Source organism: Stegostoma tigrinum, chromosome 3 (assembly GCF_030684315.1).
Source record: "Stegostoma tigrinum isolate sSteTig4 chromosome 3, sSteTig4.hap1, whole genome shotgun sequence".
NCBI classification, from domain to species: Eukaryota; Metazoa; Chordata; class Chondrichthyes; order Orectolobiformes; family Stegostomatidae; genus Stegostoma; species Stegostoma tigrinum.
Window position 1 is genome coordinate 60,542,080 of NC_081356.1, and position 22,992 is coordinate 60,565,071.

The window sequence follows — 22,992 nt, forward strand, 5'->3', positions numbered from 1 at the left end:
GAGGCACCTGTCAGTCAGGGGCAGCCTCTGACACCAGTCCAGAGAATTGGCCAAAGTCAGGTGTCCAGTTGGTGTGTTCACTGTCAAGAAGTTTGTGATTCTTCAGTCCAGGGAGTAAGTCAGTCGTTAGGTCCGTAGCAGCAGATTTGGGCGCATAGGCTAATGTGGGTTAGGGCAATAAAAATGCAACTGTCAGGAGTCTGGGCATGTCTTGCCTGGGTCCTGTCCAGTCATGTCAAAGGCATGGACCACAGTCAGGTTCCTCCACAGAAACTGAGAGGGAAGTTGGTGGGGGTGCACCTGTATCCATTGCAATGGAATTAAGCTTCGGTGGGTTAGTCTTCGGTTCTAGTGTTGCAGGGTCTGGGCAAGGACGCATTACAGTTGTGAAGAGGTGGACAGCAGGATAGCAAGAGTGGTATATGGTAAAGCATGGGATGGTTATAGTTCAGGAAGAGTGTCTTCAAGGTAGTAGGGATCAGTGAGTGACCACACCTGGCACGATCACTTTATATGCCAGAGATGGTGGAAGAAATGAGCAACTACAGACACTGGTTAGGTGGGAACTTGGGGAAGTGTGAAGCCTATGGGTTGAACAGGATGAGCTACTAACTACCATGCTGGAAATCAAAAGTGCACAATGGTGGATAAAGAGCTGTGATCAGAGTTGGTGAGTTAAGTGACTCAGCCTGGTCACAGCACTTTTAAAGGGTTTTAAAACATAGGCCACTAGGCCCAAGCAGTGTGCTCCCTACTCCCTGCACACCATATACCATAGACCCTCTCTCTATATTGAACCTACCCAGCACAGAAATTACAGGACAACTCTTTGACATTTGCACTTTTGTGAACAGAGCAAGTCAAACATGAGGATTATTAAATGAGAAGGGACAGAAGTGTCTTTGTGACTCAACACCATGTGTACACATTGGTCCCCACTTCTGAGTGGTGTAGTAGTCCGTCAGTGCAGATCTCTATCCATGGAGACTCATCTGTAGCAAGGAAGTCCTGTCAAATCTTGTGAAATTACATTTAGCATCTACACAGAGAAACTCACAACCATATGAGAATAACACCAAGAACATTTGTGCTGAAAATAATAGTCATGTACAAACCTTTTCTATTCATGCCACCAAAGTGCCCTGAATGGACTTTTCTCTTTTCCTTACTCTCACTATGTCTTGGTGTAGTCCCTAGTTCCGCAGTTAGGAAGTGGAGCCCATTGATCTGAGAGGTTTGAACAGGTGACTCAGCAGACACTCCTGTGGCCAGAGATGCCATGGGTCTTCTTGCCAGAGGCACGTTAATCCATCACAGCTTGAACTTCTACGTCAGATGGAGACAGGCAGTGTGGAGGTGGAGGGTCAGGCCAGCTCTGCGATGTCTTGTGTGGAAGGTGTAGAAGAGTCTTGTGAAGACAGGGCACCTGGATTGGGGTCAAGGAAGACAGATTCCCTCTGTCATTGAGCCTTTGGTCCTGAGGACTAGTGTGTGGTTGATGGAATGCAGGTTTGTGTGCCTCTCCAGAATTGCCTGACTTGGCTGCCAGCATGGAAACTGCCAACCTGCTCATGGAGGAAACCAGATGGTCACAGGATTTTCTGCACTGTTGCAGCTTCTGGACCATGAGGGCTCTTGTACCCCATATGCCTGCCCCTGTGCTGCTCGTCCCTGTGCATTTGAATGAAGTACCTCATTATATAAACCACAAGGTTCTCACCAGCATAGGGCTCAGCTGGTGGCTGGTTATCAGTAGTCCACCTGGGTCTTTTTATCCTCGGCCAGCTGCAGAGCTGTCACAGTGAGATGTTCACAAGATTGTTTATGCACACTCTATGTTCACGTTTCTCACTGAGGCGTTGGTATCTGGGCTGGTGGGGGTTTCAGGAGTCAGCCTTGCTGATGCTTCCTCTAAGGCCTCTATACCTCATCCTTAGAGATTGAAGACAGAGCTTCTAGGGGAGTCAGGAGTATCTTCGCAGATCTTGAGCGTAGGCTAGCAAAACATGCAAGGCAAAAGAGAGAGAAGTTATCATGACCACTAGTAAGAAGTGGTATGCAATAACTGAGAGTGACAGTATGGTTAATGTGAGAGTTGCAGCTGAATGAAGATTCATACTTACTTGTTTTGTGGGACATGGATGTTTCGGTATCCCTGTCGGGAATGGTGCTAGTCTTCCGTGAAGGCCAAGATTCTCTCCCCATCAAATGTCAGGCACCCATCTGTCTGCATGGGCTCTCTCTGCGCTGTCATATGCTGTCTTCTGATGTAATAAGAAAAAGCAGGACAATTTAAGTGAGGTCACGATGAGTGCCATGACTTTAGTCCCCGTGTGGAAGGACTGAGGAGCAGAACAGAGGATATGTAAATTTATTGCTGTGGGTGATTAGGAGCAGGGGAGAGTGAGTGAGGGAAGGTGTTGCACACAATAGTGAGAGTGGCAGAGCGTGAGCCTTCATGGGAGGTGACAGCAATAGCAGAGATAGAGAGAGTATGTGTGAAGTGACAGAGGGAAGTCTGGTAAAGGGAGTAGGTTACTAAGCTTTCTACATTGTTGGTCATTCCTCCAAATGCTGGAGCCGGCTCTGACCCGATTGATAACCTTGGACCAGGCTGGTAGGAACTGCCAGCATGAACTCCTTTGCCAGTACTCAGAAAGAGCATTCCTCTACTTTGCATTGCCCTATCCTCCAGGTCCCTGTTGAAGAAACACAGTGCCATCTTCCCATTCTCTGCCATGTTCTGACTCTGTCCATCAACAAGCCAGGGTAGCTTCGCAATGTAACAGCACCCTTCTAAGATGAATGCACCAAGGATGTCGGTCTTTGGGGAAAATATTCACTGAGTAGCAAGTTGTGGGAATGATGCACAGTATAATGAGTGGAAATTGAACGTGAGAGATGCTATAGGTACAGTGTAGATAATTATTGCATCAAGTTTGGTAAGATAGGTGAGAAAACGTACTAGGCCTCACAGCAAAAAAAAGTCCAAAAAAAACTTGATGCAACTCAGACTTTGCCAAAAAATTGTTAGATTCAGCCCATGGTCTCTCTTACATGCCTCTACTGTCTTTGTATGGATGCCACTTGCACTATCTCAGCTTTAGATTTTTTTTTCACTTTTTATTATCCTTAACTCTCTCTTTTTCCAGCTTCTGTCTTGGTGGTCTTGTCCTTTTCTTTATTTCTGGTGGGAGGTGGTGTTGGAGAGAATGGCACCTCTAGTCACTGCAGGTTTCATTTGGGGTGGAGGCTGTGTGAGTAAATTTGCTTCTCTTCCCATTCCTTTCCCATTCCTTACCCTGCTCACATCATTTGTACTTTCTCCACCCTTTCCCTTTCTACCAACCTCTTCACTCCCATCAGATTCTTTTTACCCTACTGAGCTATGCGTTTGACCCATCAACCTACCCTACCCTCCCTCATTCTGCCCTGACGCCTTCCTCATCTTTACAAGTACTCGTTATACTCACTCAAAAAAAAATTCAATAGAGATAGGTCAGTGGCTCTTCCATCCTATTTTTCTGCTCTCCTATCTTCTCCAACCCCTATTATCTTTGTTTCTTATCTGTTTGTTAAATAGAGGCTTTGTTTGAATTTAAAAATCATTTTCTTGCAAAATAACGTCAGCCTTTCTCTCTGCCTCTTAGTGTTCTTCTCCACCTTCTGGCTCTCTGACTTCTCTTTCTTTCTCATATGCTTCTCCAACTGCATAGAGTCCCTACATTGCAGAAACAGGCCATTCAGCCCAGCAAATACACACTGACTCTTCAAAGAGCATCCCACCCAGACTTACCCCCATACCCTATATCCTTGTGACCCTGCATTTCCCACGGCTAATGCATTTAATTTACGCATCCCTGGACACTGTGGGGAGTTTAGCATGGCCAATCCACCTAATCTCCAAATCTTTAGTCATCCAGTGTCTTGGATGTAAGAAATTAGAATCTGCTTCATGTTAGCATTTGCTTTACATATCAACAAAACACACATATGATAATCCATTGGCTTCAAAATTTAACTGATTTTTCTTTTAAAGAAACTAACTAGTATTTGTAAAGATCTTGTGATAAAGTCACTGCTACAATGTTGTTAATGACTGAGTTCCATGATATTTACCCAGTGACAGTGAAGGAACAGAAATATATGGTTAAGCCGGTATATGACTTCAAACAGAATGTGGAGGTGAAAAGTATCCCGAAGTGGGTGCTGCTGTTATCTTTCTGGGTGGTTAAGGTCATGGTTTGGAAAGTTGGACAGACACTTCCATGACTTCTCAGTATGACAGCATTGGGAACGTACAATTACTATTTGTCTTGATGGGGTTAAACTTCATAATCAAACCAAATTTGATATATAAGAAGCATAACTGAGTTGCTGCCTACCTTATTTTGTGTTCTGCAACCAAACTGGCACCCCCTTTTGTTTGTTATTTATGTAAATGATTTAGACGAGAGTATAAAAGGCATGGCTAGTAAGTTTGCAGATGACAGCAAAATTGGTGAAGAACGTTTCTACATTTACAAAGGAATCATCAAATAGGTTAATGGGCTGAAAAATGGCAGATAGAGTTCAATCTGGATAAATGTGGGCTTTGCATTTTGGTACAGCAAATAAGGGTGGGGCTTATAGAGTCAATGATAGAGCCTTGGGTAATGTTGTAGAACAGAGAGACCTAGGTGTGCTGGTACATAATTCCTTAAAGTTTGCATCACATATAGACAGGATGGTTAAAAAGGAAGTTGGGACATTATGTTGAGGTTGTTCAGGACATGGATGAGGCCTCTTTTGGAATACTGTGTCCAGTTCCGGTTGCAGTTATAGGAAGGATATTATCAAGCTGGAGAGGGCTCAAGAGATTTATCAGCATGTTGCCATGTATGGAAAAGGTTGGAGTTATAAGGAAAGGCTGGATAGGCTGGGACTTTTTTCGCTGGAGTGTATGAGATTGAAAGGTGACCTGGTAGAAATTTATAAAATAATGAGATGTATAGATAGAGTTGCTGATAATTATCTTTTCACTAAGACTAGGGGACATATTTTGAAAGTGAGACGAGAGAGATTTAAAAATGACAATAGGCAAAACTTTTATACAGAGGGTGGTTCACATGTGGAAAGAACTTCCTGATGAAGTGGGGGATGCAGGTGGAATTACATATTTAGAAGACATTTGGATGGATATATGAATAGGAAAGGTTTGGAGTGATATGGGCCAGGAGCAGGCAGGCGGGACTAGTTTAGTTTGGAATTTTGTTTGACATGGACTGGTTAGACTGAAGGGTCTGTTTCCATGCTGTATGGCTATAGGATTTTGTGATTCTTTTACTGGGCTTTCTATTGAATTTATGACGGGCAATCAAAAGAACCCTTCCAAAAAAACAGAGTAAAACTGTTGATTTTATTGGGGAGCTAAAAAGAAACATCAGTAAACCTTAAAGCTAAGAAGGAATTTATTTTATTTATCAGGCCTCCCCAAGCCTTTTCTTCACAGTTGGAGTGGGCATGTGCCATTCCAACATTCCAATGAGCAGCTCACCAATGAGCTTGTGTTAGGTACTGCCCTGTTTCATTTTGCATCAAATGTCAAATGATTCCACCCCCTAGATTTGAGGCACATTTCACTTCTTCTACTAACAGAGCAGCATGTAAGTGAAATTTCAGACCCTGAAATGGGAAAAATCCGTTTGTTCTTCGGGTATTTTTTAACGTTTTGATTTTGTCTGAAATTGACATTTTAATTTTGGTTATTCTCCCTTTTTCTTTATCTTTCAGAGTCTTTGGTACTAATACTAACATATCCCTGGCTCTCTCTGAATCATATTTTGCCTTTACATGACCTATGTCTAGGGACTTTTCCCACAGATGTATTCTAAAAGGGATTATTTGATATCAATTAGAAGTAAGAATATTACTGATATTCTCCACTGTAGCCAAAGACAGTGAAACCAATTATAGCCTCCCACTCACCTGAAATTAGCTAATTCATGACAAGGTAGGGAGAAACCATGGGATCTTGCTGATTTGGTGGCTACTTGCACTGCTAAACAATCAGAGGAGCCACGTCTACAAGGATCTTCAAAGACCCAATATTATTAAGCACATTAGAGATAGAATCCCCCTCGTCCTCACATACCACCCCAGTACCACTCCACCAACCTCCGGAACAACGCATCATCCTCCGACACTTCCGCCGTCTGCAATCCGACCTCACCACCAAAGACACTTTTCCCTCCCCACCCTTGTCTGCTTTCCGGAGGGACCACCCGCTCCGTGACTCCCTTGTCCGCTCCACACTCCCCTCCAACTACACCACACTTGGCACCTTCCCCTGCAACTGCAGGAAGTGCTACACTTGCCCCCATATCTCCTCCCTCACCCCCATCCCAGAACCCAAGAAGATGCTCCACATCAAGCAGATGTTCACTTGCACATCTGCCAATGTGGTATACTGCATCCGCTGTAAACGTTGTGGCCTCCTTTACACTGGGAAAACCAAGCAGAAGCTTGGGGACCACTTCGCAGACAACCTACGCTCGGTTCGCAATAAACAACTGCACCTTTAGTTATGAACCATTTCAACTCCCCGTCCCATTCCTTAGATGACTTGTCCATCCTAGGTCTCCTGCAGTGCCACAACGATGCCACCGGAAGGTTGCAGGAACAGCAACTCATATTCGGCTTGTGAACCCTGCAGCCCAGTGGTATCAATGTGAATTTCACAAGCTTCAAAATCTCCCCTCCCTACTACTGCATCCCAAAACCAGCCCAGCTCGCCTCCGCCTCCCTAACCTATTCTTCCTCTCACCTATCCCCTCCTCCCACCTCAAGCCACACCCCCATTTCCTACCTACTAACCTCATCCCGCCCCCTTGACCTGTCCGTCCTCCCCGGACTGACCTATCCCCTCCCTTCCTCCCAACCTACACTCACCTCCACTGGCTCCATCCCCACCTCTTTAACTTGTCTGTCTCCTCTCCACCTATCTTCTCCTCTATCCATCTTCAATCCACCTCCCCCTCTCTCCCTATTTATTTCAGAACCCTCTCCCCCTCCCCCTTTTCTGATGAAGGGTCTAGGCCCGAAACGTCAGCTTTTGTGCTCCTAAGATGCTGCTTGGCCTGCTGTGTTCATCCAACTCCACACTTTGTTACTAAGTACATTGTTTATTGAGGTTATTGACTTTTTAATTGCTAACAATCTATTTCAGGCTTGAACAAGTATAACGTATCTTTACTGTAGCACTTGAATGTGTTAGAATACCCCAACACACTTCTTGAGAATGGTGTGAAACAAAAATTTGACACCGTCATTTCAAGAGTTATTCGGGTTGAAAACTTGGTCAAAGAAATAAATGTGTGGAACTTGCCCTCAGTGTATAATACAGCCAAGTGTGAAAGTCATTCAAGTCTGGAATTTGCAAGTTTACAATATCAGTAGTTGAATTTTCTAGTATTAAAACTGAATGTACTCCCACCATGGTTGGCATTAATTGTATCCAAAAAATACATCAATAAGTTGTCAAAAATTGTGAACAAATTGCATTCTGTTATCACCTATAGCTTTTGTCCTTGCCATCATCCTAACTTCACATTTTAACTCTCGTTTCTCTTATCCTTTTCTTTCTGAGTATATCTTGTCAATGAAATTAACAAGATCTAGACAATATCTAGAGTTGGCTGACAAGTGGCAAGTCACACAAATGCTAGGCTTTCATCATCACCAATAAGAGGCAATCTAACCACCATCCTTTGACATTCAATGGTGTTATCATCACTCAATTGCCCATTATAAGCTACCATTGACCAGAAACTCAACAGGACTTGCCACATGTGGCTAAGAGCAAGTCAATGACTAATGACCTCGCCTCCTGACGCCCCAAAGCTTGTCAATCATCTCCCCACTTGCCTGGATGCATGCAGCTCCAACAGCACTCAAGAAGCTTGACACCATCCAGGACAAAGCATCCTACTTGTTTGGTGACATATCCACAAGCATCCACTTCCTCCACCACTAACACTATGTAGCAGCCGTGTGTACTGTTTACAAGATGCAGGGCAGAAATTCACCAAAGATCCTCAGAGAGCACCTCCCAAAACAGCAACCCACTTCTATGTAGGACAAGGGGAGCAAATATATGGGAACATCACCAAATGTAAGTTCCCCTCTAAGTTACTCACCAGCCTGACTTGGAAATATATCATTATTCTTTCACTTCACTGGCTCAAAATCCTGAAATTCCCTCCGTAATGGCATTCTGGGTCAGCACAGCAGGTGGACTTTAGCAATTCAAGAAGGCAGCTCACCATCACCTTCTCAAGGGCAACTAGAGACTGGGAATAAATGCTGGCCAGCCAGCAAGGCCCACTTCCCACAAATGAATAATAAAAAAAACTCCTACTTCCTCAATTCTATTTCCACCAATGTCCTGATCACTTACCTTCAGTTCGTGGCTCTTAGGTCAGCTGGTGTTATTGTTCCAACTCCTCAGGTACTCTTCCACTTCCTGACCGTTTCATGGTCATTATTCCACTTCTCAAAAAACCAACTCTTGACCACTCTGTTCTGGAAACCTACAAAACAAGGTGCTGCACCTGTCCAAAGTCCTTGAATGTGCTGGCATATCCCAAATTTGTGCCTACTTCCCTGCAACTTTATGTTTGAATCATCGGAAACATATTTCACCCTACCACAGCTTTAAAACAGCCCATATCAAAGTCATATAGAATGGAAACAGACTCTTCAGTCCAACCTGCGCACTAATTAGACATCCCATTCTGATCTAGTCCCATTTGCCAGCATTTGGTTCATTTCCTTCTAAACACTTTCTTTCATGTAGCCATCCAGATGTGTTTTAAATGTTGTATTTGTACCTGCCTCCTCCACTTCCTCTGGCAGCCTGTTCTGTACAAGCACGATCTTCAGCATGCTTTTCAAATTGTTCCCTTCTCACATAAACCAATGCTGACTCATTTTAGGCTCCCCTACCCTTGTGGAAAAAACTACATTGGCTATTCACCCAACCTATGCTGATGATTTTATAAATCACTATAAGGTCACCCCTCAGCCTCCCAGGGAAAAAGCCACAGCCTATTCAGCCTCTCCCTATAACTCAAACCGTCCAGTCACAGCAACATCCTTGTAAAACTTTAATGTACCGTCTCAAGTTTAACAATACCTTATTGACGGTGAAACAGAATTGTACACAATATTCCAAAAGTGGCCTCACCACTTTACTTTACAACCGCAACATGACATCCCAACTCCTATACTCAATATTCTGACCAATGAAGGCAAATATGCCAAACGCTTTCTTCACCACCTTGTCTACCCACGACTCCACTTTCAAGGAACTGTGCACCTGCACCACCAGGTCTCTTTGTTCGGTGACACTCCCCAGAGCCTTAGAGTTAACTGTATAAGTCTTGGCCGGGTTTTCTTTACCAAAATCCAACACCTTACATTTATCTAAATTAAACAACATCTGTCACTCCTCAGTCTATTGGTCCATTTAATCAAGGTTGCGTTATACTCTGAGATAGTCTTTTTCACTGTCCACTACCATTTGTCACCTACTAACCATGCCTCCTATATTCACATTCAGATTATATAAATGATGAAAAACAGTGGACCCAGCACACTTGTGGCACACCGCTGTTCACAGGCCTCCAGCCCAAAAAGCAACCATCTACCACCACCCTCTGTCTCCTACCTTTGAGCCAATTTTGTATCTAATTGGCTAGTTCCCCCTGACCCCATGTGATCTAATCTTACTTATGAGCCCACAGTGTGGAATCTTGTCAAACACTTTGCTGAAGTCCATATAGATACAGTCTACCACTCTGCCTGCATCAGTCTTGTCACCTCTTCAAAAAGCACAATCAAGTTAGTGAGACACAATTTCCCATACAGAAAGCTATGTTGACTATCCCTAATCAGATCTTGCCTTTCCAAATGCATGTAAATCCTGTCCAACAACCTATCCACCACTGACAGGAGGCTCAATGATGTATAGTTCCTTGGATTTTTCTTACAGCTTTTCTTAAATAATGGCACCACATTTGCCAATCTCCAGTCTTGTGACACCTCACCTTTGGCTGTCGATGATACAAATATCTCAGCAAGGAGCTGAGCAATCTCTTCCGTAGCTTCCCACAAAGTTCTGGGAAACACTTGATCAGATCCTGGGAATTTATCTACCTTTTGGAGTTTTAAGACCTTCAGCACCTTCCCTTCTATAGTATGAGTTGTTTTCAAGACATCACTATTTATTTCCCCAAGTATGCCAGCTTTTCCAGTGTTATATTTGATTTAAACATGACGAGGGACACTGATGTCCACCAATATTACATTGCCCAACTCCATCTCCATCTCAACTGCTTGTGAAACCCTCACTCATATTTTTGTTAAACCAAGACTTGAGAATTCTGTTGCTCTCCTGGCTGGGTTTCCATTGCTCAACTTCCATAACCTTGAACTCAACCAATCTTCTGCCAGTATCCCAACATGTACTTAGTTCAGCAATAATGCCTCTGGTAAGTAACATTGGTTCCTGGCCCAGTAACAATTGCATTTTGAAATTCTCAACCTTAATTTTTAAATCACATGATATCCATGCATCTCCCCATTCTTAGCCTATCCTAAAGCCGTCCTCTTGCTATATTCTTCCGAGTAAGTCTTCTTACAAATCCCCAACTTTAGTTACTTCACATTTGGCAGTTGTGCCTTCTACTATTGGGCTCATGAATTTTCTCAGTCAACATTTTTCTCCCTATTTAAGATAATCCTTAAAACCAAAGGCCATAACCTCTCCTTGTATATTTTCATATGACCCCTTGTCAAAAATTATTTTCAACAGGCTTTTGAAGCACTTATGTTTTATTACATGAAAGGTTTTATATAATTGCAGGTTATTATCATGTATTATGTACATTTTGTGAGGACTTAAATATAATTATAAAATATAATACTGATTTTCTGTTTTTTTCAGACAGAAGTGGTGATGGACCTGCAGATGGCATTAAGGCATATGAATCAAAAATTCAACAATTGGAGAAGGACCTGTATTTCTACAAAAAAACAAGCAGAGAATTAAAGAAAAAACTGAGGGAGTTGGTTGAATCGTTAAACCAGAATCAGCACATGGCAGCTTCAAAAAGTACTTAACTGCTTTATCATTCATGTTTTCAAGTATTTTTCTAGGAAATTATTTTTCTTCTTTTTCCCATAGACATAAATCTCATTTCTCCACATGCTTACATGACATGGATTCTCTGGGCTGGATGGCCTCCTTGTGCCATAGTGACTGTCTAACTCTAGTTGCTAGAGATGAGTTCAAATTGCTTAAGAATAACTGTCTCCTTGACTTTTACCTGTTGGTGGTATTCAGTATCTCTCTGCAATAACATAGCATAAATCAGAAGGGTATCCTATTGGTGTACTAGAGTTCCAACATGCCACAATGCTGCTACTTCTTGGCTTTAGATTTTAAGAGAAAATTGAACTAATATCAGCTGGCCCAACTACAGCATGGACACAATGGGCCAAATGTATCCTTCTGTTCCCTAAATCTTACTACATTTTTATGTAACCAGTCTGTGTTGACGTTAAAACCAAAAGAACTGCAGATGCTGTCAATCAGGAACAAAAACAGAAGTTGCTGGAAAAGCTCAGCAGGTCATTAATGTTAATGACCTGCTGAGCTTTGCCAGCAACTTCTGTTTTTGTACCAAATGCATACTGTTTTCATATACATTTGATCCCTTTTCCTTCAACCATTCAGGAAATTATTCTTAAATTTGGAAATAGCTGGTGCTTCAATAACAGTTTTATTTTGTATCCATTATCTCACAGCTTTGTGTAGCTAGAAAAAAATCTCCTGTTTACGCTCTAATTCTCCTATGTTTACTGTTATATTAGTGTAGACTCTTTACAGACCCCTCAATCACTGAAAACTGTTTCTGTTTATTCTGTTCCATATTATTACAATTTTATTGAAAAGATTTTGATCCACAAATGGTTTGTTGAGTAATGGTAAAAATGCATAAGCCTGCTAACCCTTTGTCCACAAACAATGTGTCATTGTCTGTTTCTGATGGAAGTGACGCAGAAGTGCAGCAAGGCAGCAAGCTGTCTCCAGGAATGTGGCGTATAGCCCAGTACTAAATATGTTGCTGACTGACTGAAGCTCATCAGGGGATCCAGATTTGTGCAAGGCTATCACTAATTAAAGTTAGCTTGCTGTTATCAAATAAATTCAGTCTGCAACTCTTACAAGGGAGTTGCAGTCTGGGTACAAATGGTGGAAGTAGCTGGAAGAAATCATATCATTAGAACAGCAGGCCAGCGAGAAGGTTCCTCATTTCGTGTATGCAGACTGGTAGCCTTAGTCAAGAGGTGGACAGAAGGAGAAAGTTAATATTCCCACAAGGATCCCAGAGGCCTTCCGGATCTATCCTTTGAAGGCAGTGGGAGCAGTCAACCCAGAGATCAGTGCCAGAATTCCATCCCCGAAATGCTGGATACAGTGCCAGTAAAAGTTGATGACCTCACAAAAATGGTCAGGGTGAATGAATATTTCTTCAAATGCCATCTGCTACCATCTATCACACCAATCTACCACCACCACTGCCAAATGCACCACACCCTCATTACTCACCTGTCAGTAAACTTTAGAAATCAGCTTTCACATGCTTCACCACACTCTCACAAATTTCCACTGCTGCAAGCTTCATTATCACAACTTCCCCATATTACCAGCTATTCAGCTGTGGCAGGCATATTACCAAAATATATTGCAACACTTTAACATTCTTATACAACATGACAACTGTAACTGGTAGCAACATATAGGTGGTAAGTCACAAGTAAGGCTACATTTTTTTTCTTTCACTGCAGAGGCAGCATTTGACATGAGTGCAGCCATCATCAAGGTCATGGGAACCAGTGTTGCTAAAGTTTATTTTTTTTTATTCATTCATGGGATGTGGGTATCGCTGATGGGACAATATTAAAGCCCATCCCTAGTTGTCCTCAAGAAGGTGATGATGAGTTGCCTTCTTGAGCTGTTGGAATTGAGTTGGTGTATGTAGATACATAATGCTATTAGGGAGGGTGTTATATCATTCCATCATGTATCATCATTGAACATATTTAAAGCTGAAATAAACATTTTTGCTGTGTCTTGTGAAATCAAACAATATGGGGAGTTGTAATGGAGGGACCTACAGAAAATGGACAATAACCATTGAAGAAGGCAGCATGCCACCACCTTCTGATGGGTAACTAGGGATGGACAAAAATACTGGCTCAATAAATGCCCACGTCCCATGGATGAATTTTTAAAAATGGCATTGTCATGCTCATGCTTATAGTCAGTGTCTGAGACACTGCCATCACCATACCTATGCTATGTCTCACTTTGGAGGGTAGACTGTTAGAGTACAGTACTCAGTCAGTGGAATCCACATTATAGAAGGGATGCAGTTGCACAAGTGAGAGGGCAGAGGAGATTTACCAGTGTGTTGCCTTGACTGGAGAGTTTTAATTATGAAGAAAGGTTGGATCGACTGGGGTTATTTTCTTTGCAGCAGAGGAAACTGAGAGAAGACATAACTGAGATGTATAAAATTCCGAGGCCATAAACAGGGTAGATGGGAAGAAGTTTTTTCCTTTTATGGATGGATCATTGACCGAGAGCATAGATTTGAGCTAAGAGACAGGACATTTAGAGGAAATGTGAGGAAGAGAACCCGGAGGGTGGTGGAATCTGGAACTCATTGCCTGTATGGGTGATAGAGGCAGAAACTCCCATAACACTTAAGAAGTAATTAGGTACACAATTGTGATGCAAAAACAAATAAGGCTACAGGTCAAGTACTGAAAAATGGGTTTAGAATAGCTAAGTGGTTTCAGAGATAGTAGGAACTGCAGATTTTCTGAAGAAGGGTCTAGGCCTGAAACGTCAGCTTTCCTGCTCCTCTGATGCTGCTGGATTGCTGTGTTCACCCACCTCTACACCTTGTTATCTTAGAATAGCTAAGTGCCTGTTTTTTTACCAGCACAGACTCAATGGACTGAAGGGCCTTTTTCTGTGTTGCGGACCTCTATGAATTTGAGACCCAGTAGAGTGGTTGTACAATGGTACAGTCAGAAGGGAGGTGCTGTAAGAATCCTTAACATAAATTTTGGACCCTATGAATTCTCATGGCATCAGGTCAGACATGTGCAAGGAAGCCTCCTGCAGATTATCATCTGTTGTGACCATAATCACACTGAATCAGTCCCCCGGTGGCTAGGGGACTTCAGTGTCCATCTCCAAAAGTGGCTTGATAGCATGACAACTGACTGAGCTGTCTAAGTCCTAAAGTATTTAGCTGCTAGACTGGGTTTGCATCACCTTACTGAGGGAGCCAACAAGATGTAAAAAATATATTTGATCTTGTCCTCATATACTTCATATATGTCACCCATATACTTCTGGCAGATGTGTCTGCCTCTGACAGCGTCAGCAGACTTGAAAACCACACTGCCATTGTGGAGATGAAATCCCAAGTTCACATTGAAGATACTTCTCCTTCATGTTGTGTGGCTCTCTGACCTTACTAAAGGGACAGACTTCAAACAGATCTAGCAGCTTAAAACTGGACATCCGTATGACATTGTAGGCAATCACTAGCAGAAATATTGTATCCATGCACAATCTGTAACCTCATGGACCACTCGACTATTACCATCAAATTGGAAGATCAATTCTGATTCAATGAGAATGTAGGAGGGCATGGTGGGAGCAGCACCAGCGAAAAGTGAGGCATCAACCTGATGAAGCCACAATCCAGAGCTGTTTGCATGCTAGACAGCATTAGCAACATGCAAGAGATAGTGCTAAGTGAACCCACAACCTTTGGTTCATATCTAAGTTCTGCTGTCCTGCAATATTTATTCGTGAATATGATGGATACTTTAAATAATCAATCATGAATATGGTGGATACATAAAGAAAAGACTTCACAAATATTCACCTCTTCAATTATGGGGGGCCCCAGTACATTGGTGCAAAACATAGACTGAAGCATTTGTATCCAATTTCAGCCATGAGAATCAGACGAATCATCTCAGCTTCCTTCTGAGGTCGAAGCATCATAGATGCTAGCCTTCAGTCAAATCAATTCACTCCATGTGATATCAAAAAAAACGCTCAATGTACTGTATACCGCAAAGAATATGAGCCTTGATAATATTACAGTAATGGCACCGAAGAATTGTGCTCCATAATCAGACAAATTATTCCAGTTCAGCTACAACACTAGCATTTATCCAAACATGTCTGTAGAAAAAATGGAGTGAATGAGAGTCAGTGGAAAATTTCTCTGGCTGGACTCATACTTAATACAAAGGACAATGATTGTGGTTGATAGTGGTCAATCATTTCAGTGTAAGTATATCACTAATGGAGTCCCTCAGGATAGATATTTTTAAAACAGCATCCAGACATGTAATGACACACCTCTAGAGCAGGTGGGACTTGAAGCCAGACCTTCTGGCTCAAAAAGCATTTGCATTGTGCCAAAATAGCCCTTTCTCAAAATAATGTTCTAGACCCAATAATCTTAAGCTGCTATATCATTGACCTTCCCTCTGTCATGAGATCAGACACGATGATGTACACTGATGAATGCATAATGTTGACCACTATTCATGACTCCTAATGTATTGAAGCAGTCATTGGCTGTATGCAGCAAGATCTGGAGAACTTTATGAAGCAGCTAACGAGCAATTTCACAGTGGTCAGACCAAGAAATTGCACAAGGGCTCTGGAGATTAAGTTTCACTGAAATAACAAGCAGGCAGTTTCATAACTGACATGGGAGGTCTAATATCCAGCTTCTCACGCAGCTACAGAGGTATCTGATTTTTTTTAAAAATCAGTGCCTGAATCTACAGGAGAAGAGACGACCTTTTGGTTTTTGAGCCTGATCAAGTATTTCAATTTAAGATTTATAAAGCTTCTAAATCTTAACCTTTTTTTTGTAAGTATATACTGGTAAGGTGAAGTCACTAAGGTTTTAGAGCAGATTTGTAATTCGGTTTGTGGATGTTGTGGTTGATGGGCTCACCAAGCTGGTTCGCTGTTCCACAGATGTTTCATTACCTTGCTGGTAACATCATCAGTGCAGCTTCCGATGAATGGCTGTTGTATTTCCCGTCTGTTAATTAAACTCGGTCCATCAGGCTGGTGTCTCACTTTTGGTTTTCCTTTGCAATGGAGTGTATATGGGGTCGAGAACTATGTGTTTATTGGTGGCTTTCTTAGTGGAGTACCAGGCTTCTACCAGGACCAATGTCATATGCAAGATTCCCTGCAGAGACTATGACAAACACTACATTGGACAAACAGGAAGGAAATTAACCACAATGGTGCATGAACATCAATTGGCAACAAAAAGACATGACCAATACTCACTCATCTCCACATGGATAAGGAGAACCACCTATTTAGTTGGGCCAACACCAGGAAACTGGGACAAGCAAGGCAGAGACAAGCATGGGAAATCCAAGCAACCTAGGGGAGGTGATGGCCTAGTGGTATTATCACTGGACTGTTAATCCAGAGACCCAGATAATGTTCATGGGACCTGGGTTTGAATCCCGACACGGCAAATGGTGGAATTTGAAGTCAAATGATGACCATGAATCTATTGCCGATTGTCAGGGAAAGAACCATATCGTTTGCTAATGTCCTTTAGGGAAGGAAACCGCCATCCTTACCTGGTCTGGCCTATGTGTGACTCCAGACCCACAGCAATGGGCAATTAGGGATGAGCAATAAATGCTGCCTAGCCAGCAAAGGCCTCATCCTGTGAATGAATAAAATAAACAAAAACAACAAAACAGCTTGGTGAGTAAAACCAACCATAAGGTGAAGGCTTTCTTTTTTTAAAATAGAATCCCGACAGTGTGGAAACAGGCCATTTCGCCCAACAAGTCCACACCAACCCTCCGAGCATTCCACTCAGACCCCTTTCCCTACCCCTCCATTTCCCCTACCCGCGTAATCTACACATTCCTGGGCACTATGGGGCAATTTAGCATGGCCAGTCCACCTACCCTGCATAATTTTGGACTGTGGGAGAAAACCCACGCAGACACAGGGAGAATGTGCAAACTCCACACAGACAGTGGCCCAAGGGTGGAATCAAACCCAGGTCCCTGGCTCTGTGAGGCAGCAATGCTAATCACTGAGCCACTGTGCCGCCCTGTGTATTACGTTTGAACTGAGATCTGTCTCTTGATTGATTTTTAATATTAAGGATTAATAGTAAGTTATCCCAGAGCAGTATTTTTAAGCAGTGAGACTTGTAATGCTGCATTTTTGAACAAAGTATATTGTGATTGTTGTTTTAGGCAATTGTTGTGTCTGCAGGTTGTTAAAGGGGCAAAAATGGCTTTTAGTAGGGTGATGTGCTCTTCCTGTTAGATGTAGGAGATCAAGGAGAATTTGAATGTTCCTGAAAACTATGTCTTCAGGAAGTGTGTTGGTTGCGAATCCTATTAGACCACATGGATCGGTTGGAGCGGCAGGTAGAGGCAATGAGGAGTTTACAAGAGCAACACGGTGTGATAGATGGCAGCTTCATGAAGGTGGAAACATTGCAGGAGTCGCCTGCAGTTATCCCCATCTCAAATAGATATGCTATTTTGGATACTGTACTTTTCATGTTTTAGTGAAGATCTGGAGCTCGGGTTGTGGCTGGAGTTGTTGGTTGGTTCGCTGAGATGACCGGTTTTTGTGTAAACTTTTTGTCCCCTTTCTTGTTTCATGATCATTAAACGAGCAAGGTCAACCACCTTCTTAACAGCATATTCACCAGGATCAAGTTCATCAGGGAAGAGGAGAACAACAATCAACTCCCATTTCTAGACGTAATGGTGGAACGAATAAACAACGCTGAATTCCTTACCAGTGTGTACAGAAGACTACACACACAGACCAAAACCTGAATTACAACAGTAACCACCCCAGTGTCCACAAACAGAGCTGTGTCAAGACTCAGTTTAAACGAGTGGTAACACACTGCAACACCCCGGAGCTATGTGAAAATGAAGAGGAATACCTATACAAAATCAATGCAAACAATGGATATCCTCACAGCTTCATCCGCGGATGCCTGGCAAATAAACAATACCAAGAAGACACTGTACACGCCAACACACTGGCCGCCCTACCTTTAAATTAGAAACATATCAGAACTGACTACAAGACTCCTACAACCTCTTGGAAGAATGGTAGCAAACAAAGCAACAGCCACACTTTGCCAGGTACTCTCAAAGAAGAAAGACCCCATGCCCTCAATGGGCAGGCCAAATGTGATATACAAATTACAATGCAGCAACTGTGAGAAGCAATACTCAGGACAGACAAGCAGGAAACTCACCACCAGGTTACACAAACACCAACTCACAGCAAAATGGCAAAACCAATTCTCCCTTGTTTCTATTCACTCCGACAAAGAAGGACATCAGTTTAACTGGGACAGCATAACACTACTAGGACAAGCAAAAGAAAGACAAGTGCGAGGACTCCTAGAAGCCTGGTTTCCAATCATTGGTGTCATAAACAAACATGCTGAAAAAGACCCATTTACATACCACGAAGGAGCAAAACTGGAAGCAGAACTATCCACCATAACAGACGGGGCCATACAAATTCAGAATGGAACACAACAACAGCACTTCAACAGAGGCTAGACAGCACTGAAGATGTCACCTAGAAGGGGGATGAAATGTTTGCACAAAAGCCAGTCAGCTCAACGACCTAACCAACAACTGGAGGATGACTTCTCAGGGAGTATAGCACTGGAAGTCAGGTTTCTCGTACCGTGAATACCTCTACTGTAATGAGGGGTATGTCAGGTTCCAAGTGATCAATTGGAACAGAGGACTCCCCGTCTGTGGCACAGACAGACATTTCTACGACTGTCATCAAGTCATCAGGATGATATGTAGCCTCCCTGGTGCCAGGATCAAAGATATCCCAGAGCGGGGTGCAGAATATTCTCAAAGGGGAGAATGATCAGCAGGAGGTAGTTGTGCATGTTGGTACCAATGACATAGGTAGGGAAAGGGATGAGATTCTGCAGAGAGAATATAGGAAACTATGCAAGAGGTTTAAAAAGTAGGTTGTTGAGGGTAATAATATCTGGACTACTACTGGTGCCACAAGCTCGTGACAGTAGGAATACGAGGATAGAGCAGATGAATGCAGAACTGAGTAGCTGTGCAGGGGACAAGGATTCACATTTTAGATCATTGGGATCTCTTCAGGGTTGGAAATGACCTGTGTAAGAGGGACGACTTCCATCTGAATTAGAAGGGGATGTGAAAAAGGATAGAACTAATCAAAAAGTTTAAGTTCTAAATTGGAGTAAGGGTAATTTTTATGGTAATAGGCAGGAACCTTCAAAAGTTGATTGGGGGAGGCAATTTGCAAGTAAAGGGATGGTTGGGAAGTAGAAGGTCATTAGAAATGAGATAACACAAGTTCAGAGAGGGTATGTTCCTGTTAGTGTGAAGGACAAGGCTGGTAGGTGTAGGGAATGCTGGATGACTAGATATATTGAGGCTTTCGCCAAGAAAAAGAAAGAGGCACGTGTTAGGTATAGACTGCTGGGATCAAGTGAATCCCTGGAGGAGTATAAGGGCAGTCAGAGTGTATTCAAGAAGGAAATCAGGAGGGCAAAAATGGATTGTTAGATAGCTTTGGCAAATAGGGTTAAGGAGAATTCAAAGAGATACTACAAATACATTAAAGTCAAAAAGGTAACTGGGAGAGCTTGGGGCTCTTTAGCATCAACATGACTGTCTACTTGTGGAACCACAGGAGATGGGTGAGATACTAAATGAATATTTCATGTCAGTATTTACTGCGGAGAAGGACTTGGAAGCTAGGGAACTTGGAGAAATAAATAATGATGTGTTGAAAAGAATTCATATTACAGAAGAGGAAGTGCTGGAGGTCTTAAAACGCATGAAGACCGATAAATCCCTGGGACCTAATCAAGTATTTCCCAGAACTTTGTGGGAAGCTAGGGAAGATATTGCAGGCCCCTTGATGAGAGATTTGTTTCATGGAGAGCCATGGGCAAGGTGTCAGAAGACTGGAGGTTAGGTAAGGTTGTGCCATGATTTAAGAAAGGCTGTAAGGAAAAGATGGGGAACTATAGACTGCTGAGTCTTACATCAGTGTGGGCAGGTTGTTGGAGGGATTCTGAGGGACAAAATTTACATGCATTTGGAAAGGCAAGAACTGATTAGGGATAGTCAAAATGGCCCTATGCATGTGAAATTGTGTCTCACTGACTTGATTGAGATTTTTGAAGAGATGACAAAGAAAATTGTGGGCAGAGCGGTGGACATTGTCTATATGGACTTCAGCAAAGCATTTGACAAGGTTCTGCATTGTAGACTGGTTAGTAATGTTAGATCAGATGGGATTCAGAGGGAGCTGGCCAATTGGTTACAAAATTGCTTTAAAGATAAAAGACAGAGGGTGGTGGTAAGGGTTGTGTTTTGGATTAGAGGCCTGTGACCAGTGGTGTGCCACAAGGAACAGTGCTGGGTCCACTGCTTTTTGTCATTTATATAAATGATTTGCATGTTAAGAAGGGAGGCATGTTTAGTAAATTTGTAGATGACCCCAAAATAGGTGGTGGAATAGACAGTGAAGAAGGTTATCTCAGAGTACAATGGGATGAGGAGTGGCAGATGGAGTTTAATTTAGCTAAATGTGAAATGTATTTTGGTAAGGGAAACCAGGGCAGGACTTGTACAGTTAATGGTAAGGTCTGGGGAGTGTTGTGAACAAAGAGACCGACACGCAGCTGCATAGTTCCTTGAATGTGGAATCACTGGTAGACATGGTGATGATAAAGGCATTGGCACACTTGCATTGAGTATAGGAGTTGTAACATGTTGCGGCGGTACAGAACATTGGTGAGGCCGCTTTTAGAATACTGCATACAATTCTGATCGCCCTTCTCTAGGAAGGATGTTATTAAACTTGAGAGGGTTCAGAAAAGATTTACAATGATGTTGCCAGGAACAGAGGTTTGAGTTGTAGGGAGAGACTGAATAGGCTGGGCTTTTTTTCTGGAGCATTGAATGTTGAGGGGTAACATTATAGAGGCTCATAAAATCATGAGGGGCATGGGTAGGGTGAATAGCCAATACCTTTTTCCTAGGATGTGAGTCTCCAAAACTAGAGGTCATAGGCTTAAGGTGAGAGGGGAATGATTTAAAAAGTACCTGAGGGGTAACATTTACACGGAGTGGCTGGTGATTGTATTGAATAAGTTGCCAGAGGAAGTGGTGGAGACAGAAATAATTACAAAGTTTAAAAGGCATCTGGATGGATATGTGAATAAGAATAGTTCAGAGAGATATGGGCTAGGTCAAATTGGAATTTCTGGTCACCATGGATGTGTTGGATTGAAGGGTCTGTTTCCGTGCTATATGACTCTGTGACAACCAGGTCTGGGCAAGTAACATTCATGCCACGTAAGTGTCAATCAATGATGTTTTCCAACAAGAGGGAATGTAACCTTTACGTCTTGACATTTAATGATACTACCATCACTCATTTCCTCCACTATCTGTGTCCTCTGGGTTATTGCTGACCAGAAACTGAACTGGACCATTGATACTGAGACTATAAAAGCAGGCCAGAGTTAAGAATTCTAAGGCAAATAAGTCACCTTCTTTCTTCCCAATTCTGGTCCACCATCTACAAGACACATATCAGATGTGTGATAGAGTATTCTCCACTTCTGTGAAAAGTTGCCACTTCAACAACACTTAAGAAGCTTGACTCCATCTATGACAAAGTATCCTGCTTCATTGGTAACCTTGAACATGCATTTGCCTCACCACTGATTTACACTAGCAACAGCATATAGCACCTACAAGATGCACTGCAGCAAGTCTAGATGACTCTATCAACAGCACCTTCCAAAACCTAAATCTCTGTCGCCTAGCAGGAACAGGGCAGGGGAACACTTCAACCTGCAAGTTCCTCTCTGTGCCACACGCCATCCCAACTTTTAACTATATCACATTCCATCAATATTGCTGGGTCAAAAATCTTGGAACTCCATTCCCAATAGCACTGTGTTGTCATGCCTACTCCAAAAGGATTGTAGCAGTTTAAGAACATGGCTCTCCATCATTTTCTCCAGGGCAATTTGTGATGGGCATAAATGCTGGCCTCATCAATAACACCTACAGTTAAAGATTCAGTTAAAGGAGATGGCACCGTTCTGTGACACTTCTTTGATGAAATGTAACCATCAAATACTTGCTTCTGGCTGAGGTGCAAGCAAAAGAAATGATCTCTGAAAGTCTTAGGTCAATAAGACGTTCAGAAAGTCTTCCTGCTCCTATTCTCATTGCAAACAATTTTCCTTCTTTTCTGCCTCTGCTACATTGCCCTGTCATGCTGCAACCACAAGAGCTGCCACCATGGCCCCCATAAATGGGAGCAAGTGTCGTGCTCAAAATTCCTTAAATCTACACCATTTCTTTTTTAAAAAACTTTTATCTTCTCATCTAACAAGACTGTACTTCCACGAATATCTCCAGGATGTTGATGTTGAGTGATTCAGTGATTATAATGCCATTGAATGACAAGGTGGAGAGATTAGACTCTTCTGTTGGAGATTGTTATTGCCTGGCATTTATGTGGCATGAATGTTTCTTCCAACCTAGTATTCCAAACCTGAATATTGTTCCATTTGCCTTCACTTCCGTCCATCACTTTTTAATCCTCTGTTTTAGCAAAGTTAATGGTTAATGTGTTGAGGCCTCTTGGTTAATTGCTTCAGGCTTCCCTTTACATCATCTCTTGCAACTAAAGTTTCTCTGCTTCCCAGACGATGGTCATATAATCCCAAGCTCTTCACCTGGAACTGTGAACTAATAAGACAAATAAAATGATTGGTT

The 22,992-nt window shown here is 42.5% G+C and overlaps 1 protein-coding gene across 6 annotated transcripts in view; it reads left to right on the plus strand.

Moving 5' to 3' along the window:
* Positions 1-22,992, plus strand: part of LOC125451145 (kinesin-like protein KIF27) — a 108,221-nt gene that overhangs the window by 80,497 nt on the left and 4,732 nt on the right. For 5 of the 6 annotated variants that reach the window (XR_009445571.1, XM_048527922.1, XM_048527921.1 and 2 more), the window contains one exon: positions 10,988-11,155. Coding sequence is in view for 5 of the 6 variants with exons in the window: in XM_048527922.1 (XP_048383879.1) it covers positions 10,988-11,155 (168 nt within the window). In the remaining variant the exon portion in view is untranslated. Of the gene's footprint in view, positions 1-10,987; positions 13,197-22,992 lie in introns of those variants that run through there. The other variant, XM_059644644.1, reaches the window with a different exon arrangement.